This window comes from Peromyscus leucopus, chromosome 2 (genome assembly GCF_004664715.2).
Source record: "Peromyscus leucopus breed LL Stock chromosome 2, UCI_PerLeu_2.1, whole genome shotgun sequence".
Taxonomy (NCBI): Eukaryota; Metazoa; Chordata; class Mammalia; order Rodentia; family Cricetidae; genus Peromyscus; species Peromyscus leucopus.
Window position 1 is genome coordinate 28,667,537 of NC_051064.1, and position 9,076 is coordinate 28,676,612.

General features: G+C 41.0%; 1 protein-coding gene across 1 annotated transcript in view; it reads right to left on the reverse strand.

Annotated features, from left to right (window-relative positions):
- The window catches only part of Rp1 (RP1 axonemal microtubule associated), a 294,119-nt gene extending 286,679 nt beyond the window's left edge, over positions 1–7,440 (reverse strand). The window contains exon 1 of the mRNA XM_037202448.1: positions 7,345–7,440. Coding sequence (XP_037058343.1) covers positions 7,345–7,362 — 18 coding nt within the window. The 5' untranslated portion in view covers positions 7,363–7,440. The remainder of the gene's footprint in view (positions 1–7,344) is intronic.
- Between the last annotated feature and the right edge of the window lie 1,636 nt (positions 7,441–9,076).

Below are 9,076 nucleotides of genomic sequence, written 5' to 3' on the forward strand. Positions count from 1 at the left end.
AAAATCCAACACCTCTTCATGATAAAGGTCTTGGAGAGATGAAGGATATAAGGGACATACCTAAACATAATAAAAGCAATATATAGCAAGACAACAGTCAACATCAAACTAAACAGAGAAATTCAAAAGTGGTTCCACTAAAATCAGAAACAAAGCAAGGCTGTCCACTCTCCCCATATCTATTCAATATAATACTCAAAGTTCTAGCTAGAGCAATAAGATAACAAAAAGAGATCACGGGAATACAAATTGGGAAGAAAGAAATCAAACTTTCACTATTTGCAGATGATATGGTAGTATAAGTAAGTGACCCCAAAAATTCTACCAGGGAACTCCTACAGCTGATAAACACCTTCATTAATGTGGTAGGATACAAGATTTACTCAAAAAAATCAGTAACCGGGGCTGGAGAAATGGCTTAGAGGTTGGGAGCACCGACTGCTCTTCCAGAGGTCCTGAGTTCAATTCCCAGCAACCACATGGTGACTCACAACCATCTGTAATAAGATCTGGTGCCCTCTTGCTGTGGGATGGTCTGTATGTCAAATTGCTCTGATTGGTCAATAAATAAAACACTGATTGGCCAGTGGCCAGGCAGGAAGTAGGTGGGACAAAGAGAGAGGAGAATTCTGGGAAGCGGAAGGCTGAGGGGAGAGACACTGCAGCCGCTGCCATGACCAGCAGCATGTGAAGATGTCGGTAAGCCACCAGCCACGTGGCAAGGTATAGATTTATGGAAATGGATTAATTTAAGCTATAAGCACAGTTAGCAAGAAGCCTGCCACGGCCATACAGTTTGTAAGCAATATAAGTCTCTGTGTTTACTTGGTTGGGTCTGAGCGGCTGTGGGACTGGCGGGTGACAAAGATTTGTCCTGACTGTGGGCAAGGCGGAAAACTCTAGCTACACCCTCTTCTGGTCATACATGCTGTATACATAATAAATAAATAAAACTTTAAAAAAAATCAGTAACCTTCTTATATACAAATAATAAGCAGGCTGAGAAAGAAATCAGGGAAACATCACCCTTTACAATAGCCACAAATAACATAAAATATCTTGGGGTAACTCTAACCAAACAAGTGAAAAACCTGTATGATAAGAACTTTAAGTCTTTAAATAAAGAAATTCAAGAAGATATCAGAAAAAGCAAAGATCTCCCATGCTCTTGAATAGGCAGGGTCAACATAGTAAAAATAGCAATCTTACCAAAAGCAATCTACAAATTCAATGAAATCCCCATCAAAATCTCAACACAATTCTTCACAGACCTTGAAAAAACAATACTCAACTTCATATGGAAAAACAAAAAAAACCCAGGATAGCCAAAACAATCCTGTACAATAAAGCAACTTCAGGAGGCATCACCATCCCTGACTTCATTCTCCACTATAGTTATAGTAATAAAACCAGCTTGGTATTGACACAAAAACAGACATGTGAATCAATGGAATCAAATTAAAGACCTTAATTAAGTCACACACCTTGTTTTTGACAAAGAAGCCAAAATTGTACAATGGAAAAAAAGAAAGCAACTTTAACAAATAGTGCTGGCATAACTGGATGTTGATATGTAAAAGAATGCAAATAGATCCATATCTATCACCATGCATAAAACTCAAGTCTAAGTGGATCAAAGACTTCAACCTAAATCCAGTTACACTGAACCTGATAGAAAAGGAAGTGGGAAGTAGCCTTGAACACATTGGCACAGGAGACCACTTCCTAAATATAACACCAGTAGCACAGACACTGAGAGCAACAATCAATAAACAGGACCTCCTGAAATTGAGAAGCTTTTGTAAGGCAAAGGACACGGTCAATAACAAAAATGACAGCCTACAGAATGGGAAAAGATCTTCACCAACCCTACATCTTACAGAGGGCTGATCTCCAAAATATATAAAGAACTCAAGAAACTAGACATCAAAATACCAAATAATCCAATTAAAAAATGGAGAACTGATCTAAACTGAGAATTCTCAACAGAAGAATCACAAATGGCTGAAAGACATTTAAGGAATTGTTCAACATCCTTAGCCATCAGGATAATGCATATCAAAATGACTCTGAGATCCCATCTTATACCTGTCAGAATGGCTAAGATCAAAATCACTGATAACAGCTTATGTTGGAAAAGATGTGAAGCAAAGGGGAACACTCCTCCACTGTTGGTGAGGGTGCAAACTTATACAGCCACTTTGAAAATCACTATAGCTATTCCTCAGAAAATTGGGAATCCATCTACTTCAAGGACCAGCAATGCCACTCTTGGGCATATGCCCAAAGGATGCTCAATCTTACCACAAGGACACTTGTTCTACTATGTTCATAGCAGCATTATTCATATAGTCAGAACCTGGAAACAGCCTAGATGTCCCTCTACTGAGGAATGGACAAGAAGATGTCCATTACACAATGGAGTATTACTCAGCTGTTTAAAAAAAAAAAACCGGCATCATGGAATTTGCAGGCAAATGGATGGAACTAGTAAAAACCATCCTGAGTGAAGTAACCCAAACTCAGAAAGACAAACACTGTATATCCTCACTCATAAGTGGATATTAAATGTAAAGCAAAGGATAACCAGGCTACAAACCACAACCCCAGAGAAGCTAGGTAATAAGGAGGATCCTAAGAGGAACATGGATGGATTGCCCTTAGGAAGGGGAAATAGATAAGATCTCCTAGGTAAACTGAATGGGGGGGTCCTACTTGGGGAAGGGACAGAAAGGGAGAGCAAGAAAGAGATATCTTGATAGAAGGAGCCATTTTGAGGTGAGGGAGAAACCTGGTACTAGGGAAATTCCCAAGAACCCACAAGGATGACCCCAGCTAAGACTCCAAGCAATAATGGAGAGGGTACCTGAAATGGCCTTCCCCTCTAATCACATTGATGACTTCTGTAATTATTGTCATAGGACTTTCATGCAGTAACTGATGGAAGCAGATCCAGAGACCCACAGCTAAGCACTGGGCAGAGCTCCTGGAGTCCAGTCGAAGAAAGAGAGGAGAAATTATAGGAACAAGGGGGAGGGGGGTCAAGATCATGATGGGGAAACCCACAGAGACAGCTCACCCGAGCTAGTGGGAGTTCATGGACTCTGGATTGACAGCTGGGGAACCTGCATGGGACCGAACTAGGCCCTCTGAGTGTGGGTGACAGTTGTGTGACTTGGGCAGTTAATGGAGCCCCTGGCAGTGGGCCCAGGATTTACCCCTAGTGCATGAGCTGGCTTTTTGGAGTCAATTCTCTATGAAGGGATACCTTGCTCAGCCTTGATGCAGGGGAAGGAGCTTGGTCCTGCCTCAACTTGATGTTCCATGGCAGGCCTTATCCTCTCTGAGGAGTGGATGGGAAGTCAGGAGGGAGTGGGAGCCTGCGTTGGTATGTAAAATGAAATATATGTATATGTATATATATATGTATATTGTGTGTGTGTGTGTATGTGTGTGTGTGTGTGTGTGTAAACAATATAAAATAAAATTGAGTGCTGATCATTTGAGTAATGTGAAAACTCCTGAATTTGGCATGGGGAGAACTTCACAGTGACTGTAATGATTGTGAACTAAAATGCTAGTAAAAAACAAAAATCACATCTATGCTGAAGTTCCTACAAGACTGATTGACTGATTAGAACATGATTGTGGAGAGTTAGAATGTGCCAATGCAGAGTAGATTGTCTTGAGTTATCTGTAGCCCTCTTTATAACCAGCTATTCATTGCCCATCTCTGTGTCTGGCCTCACACCCTGTAGACCATCAGGCAAACCTTCCAGAATTCACCCACCACTGATTTTCACCAACCCTTAGTCCAAGCCTGTCATCAGAAAGCACCTGTAGTCTATACCAGTGACTCCCCATTTTCTGTAGCCCACCTACCTGGTGTTTCCACCAATATATTTGAAAAGTGCCTTGATTTATGACTTTCTTTTGTCCTGTAACATTTAAAATTCATAGAACTATAATCATGTTGGAACATGCTATTTGGGATAACTCGAAACCATGTTCCCAGCCATAGTTGTTTTCACTTCTATTTCATGGTACTCCCACTGAGTATAGTAATTGTATATGTGATGGTATGGTATTTATTTGATATTTTCAGGATCTATAATTAATTGAAATTTAGATTAATCAATCAAGCATTGTGCTACAGATTGTTCTAGTAATATTTGTTATTGATTTTTCTGTTTAATATGTAACTTGAGGCTTTATTTACTTAAAATGTTTGTAAAATTCTTTGCTATCAGTGCAGGGGTAATATGTTCAGTATATAGTATATGCCTGTAAGAAATTTTTAACTAAAGAAAAAAGATTAAATGTTAAAACAATTATTTGAGTGAATAAACTCAAGATAAATGAAACCAATGTTAAAGGTGGCACACCACTAATTTATCACCCAAAAAGCCACAATTGACAATCTGTTGATCATCTGCAGTGTCTGTGAACTTGGCCAGCTAACTACTGCCTGCTAAATCCCCCAGGGTAGCTCTGTACAACACTGAAGGACTCTCCAACCATGCAAGTGTCTCTATGGGCGACACCTTGCTTTCATGTTATGTTGCTATTACATGAATCTAAGCTACTAAATAAACAGAAACAGAAACTAAATACTGATTGCTATGGTGCCCATGGCAAGTAATTAAACAATCACTTTGTTGGCTCTGAGTCTGAGTTTACAGTGTAATATTATGAGTCAAGTTCTGTTACACCAAAAAGGGGAGCGTATGGAATGGTGTATTTTTGTGACAATGTTGAGCCATTTACTGAAAACTTACCAAATAATGTAAGGAATTTGGGGATTGTTAAGAAGCTCAATTTATAGGAATTTTTTTTTATTTAGTCGGTTTTCGGACTGGGGCTATATTGACAGACTATTCTTGCATGGCACCCTGTCTGCAGGGTCCTATAGCTCACCCAAGGACACAGCCCACCACTGTATACTTTTGCTGTATAACTGCTTCCAGCAGCAGCAGTCTCTGTAGGCATCCAGAGGTTGTGGTTCCTACAAAGTAGCTCCTGTCTCTAAGGACTGGAGGAAGATAGAGCAAGCCAGTCATCTACAATCCCCATATGGAGACCAGTTCCACCTGAGGCTGCTGAATATCATCCACAGGGATGACACAAACCATGTGAGTCTCCCTGCTTGGACAACCTCACCATGTCAATTAAACAAATAGGATCTATATGTTTCTATGCTGAATGCTCACAACGTACTCAGGGCTAAACGTACCCTCAGCTGGCCATACTGTTATCATTCTTAATTTCCTGGTTTGGAAATAGCAGCCTAGCAGGACCTTGTGTGTAGCTAGAGTTTTCCTGCCTTGCCCACAGTTAGGACAAATCTCTGTCACCTGCCAGTCCCACAGCCACTCAGACTCAACCAAGTAAACACAGAGACTTATATTGCTTACAAACTGTATGGCCGTGGCAGGCTTCTTGCTAACTGTCCTTATAGCTTAAATTAATCCATTTCCATAAATCTATGCCTTGCCACGTGGCTGGTGGCTTACCGGCATCTTCACATGCTGCTGGTCATGGCGGTAACTGCAGTGTCTCTCCGCCCCAGCCTTCTGCTTTCCTGTTCTTTTATATTTCTCCTCTCTGTTAGTCCCGCCTATACATCCTGCCTAGCCATGACCAATCAGGTTTTATTTATTGACCAATCAGAGCAACTTGACATACAGACCATCCCCCAGCACAGCCAAGTGCAGACCATCTCAGACACCTGCACTCAGGCCCATGGTCCTAATCATCCTCCATGCGGACCTGCTGGGTAAAGCCACGAGGAACCCAAGAAGGGCTCCCACAGGACATACAGAACATCCCACAGCACTTGTGGATAGTTAGCAAACTAAAATGCCAATTATGTCTTGATAAATTAATTGTACATGTGCTAACTTTTACACACACTACATATGGTAAATGGCCTAAAGAAGGTTTTCTGAATGTGTGAGAAATGCTGCATCCTACTGAGAAGTCATGGGCACCAGGGACATTCTCCTCATATTGTGAGACAGGTGATAAATAATAAACACATCACTGAACCGAGTACCAGAGGGGCTCCAGCCTGAATCTTTTGAGTGCCTACTCAAAGACTGAGCCTATCTCCACATCAGAAAGGCTATGGCAGAGTTGGTGGATTTCCCAATACTCCTTCCAACTCCAATCTTCTGGAGGCATGTATAGTGAATGGTTATACACCATAGTCAGAGCAATCAGGACCTCAAGTGGAAATAGTTCCCTCTTGACCTTGTAAGAATTTAAAGCTTATCACTTAGATCATCTCAGTCTACTCCACTATTCCCAAGAGAGCGCAGTCACTCACCGTACCTCAGAAAGACACGTGCCAGACAGAGGGACAAGCCCACACAGCCCTCTGACTCCACATCTATGCCCATCAGTAATGCCCTGATGCTTCTCTTTATCTACACACTGCTGCACACTGAAATACTCTGGTGGCTTGATTATTATTAATTAGTTCTGAAAATTGTAGTGCCAATATGAGAAATTAATGTCACTTGAGTTATAAACCCAGAGCCATATAAAACTTTCTCTTTAAATCAGGAGCAGAGTTCTTAAATGTGTCCCAGATTTCATCCTCTCTGTATTCACTTCACGTCTTGCACCTGGCTCTTCTGAAGCTTCCAATACTCATCCTATTTCAGACTACCTCCACATATCCAACCTGTCCACCACACCATGGGCTGCCGTGACATTTATCCCTGTGATTTATAAATGACAATGGTTACTGAAAACCTAGAGCTGACCACATCTGTTTGTTCCTCTCCAGTAGTTTCATAAGGTCCTAAGGATGCCCCAGATCCCAGTCAGGGTCTCATGATTTTCCACATGACTACATTTTTCCAAACTCATCTGTAAAAGAATACCTCATAGGAGAAATAAGTACTATTGTTTCCCATACCTGAGATACCTCATAGGAGAAATAAGCACTACTGTTTCCCTACCTGAGATACCTTATAGGAGAAATAAGTACTACTATTTCCCTACCTGAGATACCTCATAGGAGAAATAAGTACTACTGTTTCCCTACCTGAGATACCTCATAGGAGAAATAAGTACTACTGTTTCCCTACCTGAGATACCTCATAGGAGGAAAAAGCACTACTGTTTCCCTACCTGAGACCAGGGCAGCAGCTGGGCCTCTGATGCTTCTGTCACCTTCTGTAGACCTGCTACACCGGTTCAGCAGACATCTACATTTAAGTGAATTTACAGATAACCACCCTTACTAAAGCCTGTTTATAAAATGTTATAGGTTAGTCACCATTCCTTTCCAAAAAAAAAAAAAAAAGGCAAGAAGAAATAAAGCACATAGTATACCTGTAATTCCTCAAGCATATGCAGAAACCCTTTTGTTACATCAAGAGAAGAATCTGAGCCAACTGCTGAGCTTGTTGTGAGCTTGTCCTGCCTGTGATGGTGGAGACAATGGTGGTGTTTGCATTGTCAACAGTGTTACCTACAGCAACAGCAAACACCTCACATGACCCCTGGCACAGAATGATGCTGGTTGGGATACACAACTGTTGTTATGAGGCAGTGAGTACAGCCCTCTCCATCTGAGTAAGAATTGTTCAAACTATAGCAGATAAATTAGATATCAGACAAAATAACACACTTTGTTCTTTTTCTAACCATCTTTTGTGGTATGTCATATAGCATGGCATGGAATCAAAGAAGCATTTTACTTCATTTTGAAGTTGATATTTTTTAATATATGTTTAGGAAACTGTGCTGTAATCTAGCTGGATACCTAGAAGTGGGGTCATGAGCCCATAAATAAGTAAATTGGTTCAAGTGCCCTATTTTCTTTAAATACGAGCCTGGGGAAAGACAATTTCTTCTGTCTTCCAAGAATTAACAGCTCAGATATCTGCAGGGAGACGGCTGTCAATATGCATGCTCTCTCACCCTGCAGCTACACCTCCAACAATTGTATAAGCAGATATTTGAGCTACACAAAGCAGATATCATGCAGTGCAGATAGCCCAGGTGGGAGATGAATATACCCATTGATTTTGGTCATCTGGACCCCTGGGTCAAGGTTTCAGACTCTTTGTTCTTGTTTATTTCAAAGGCTTTATTAAGTTATAACTGATATACAAGGATTTTCTAGTATTTGATACATACGATTTGATAAATTTCAAGATATACTTATACCTATGAAATCATTATTACAGTCAAGATAATAAATATGTCCAACAACCCCCTAAGATTCCTTGTATCTTTTTATTTGACTGAGAGAATCATTGTACAAATAGCTTACATGGGATAATCTCTTAACTTTTTTTTTTCCTTCTTTTTTTTTTTTTTTTTTTTTTTTTTTTGGTTTTTCGAGACAGGGTTTCTCTGTGTAGCTTTGCGCCTTTCCTGGAACTCACTTGGTAGCCCAGGCTGGCCTCGAATTCACAAAGATCTGCCTGCCTCTGTCTCCCAAGTGCTGGGATTAAAGGCGTGTACCACTACCACCCAGGCCTCTTAACTTTTTTTGAGACAAGATCTCATGTATCCTAGGCTAGCCTTGAACTCCTGATCCTCCTGCCTATATCTCCCAAGAGCTAGTATTACAAACATGCACCACACTCCAGGTTCCTTTTTTTAATCACACAATTATTGATTAGAGACACTACGTTTGCACAGAAAATATGTAGAAACTTATTCACCCTACAAAAATGAAACAGTATACCCTTTGGTCGTTATCCCTCCATCCTCTGCCCCATCCTCAGCAGCCACCATTCTGCTGTCTTCTCTCCCTATGATCTTGACTGCTTCAGAACCCATGCATGAAGGGATCATGTGGTTACCTGCCCTTTACTGCCTGGCTTACTGCCCTCATAGTGTGCTCTGGGTGCATGATACTGTTCTAAATGGTAGTTTCCTTTCTTGTGTAATTATATGCATATATGTGTACATGATACCATATATGGAGGGGGGTCTCATCCATTCAGCTGTCAGTAGTGTTGGAATTTCTAGCCACTCCCCCATAACTACACATGCACTGGCGAGACACTTAGTCATTCCAGGGGCCTTACATCCTACATAATCCATGCGC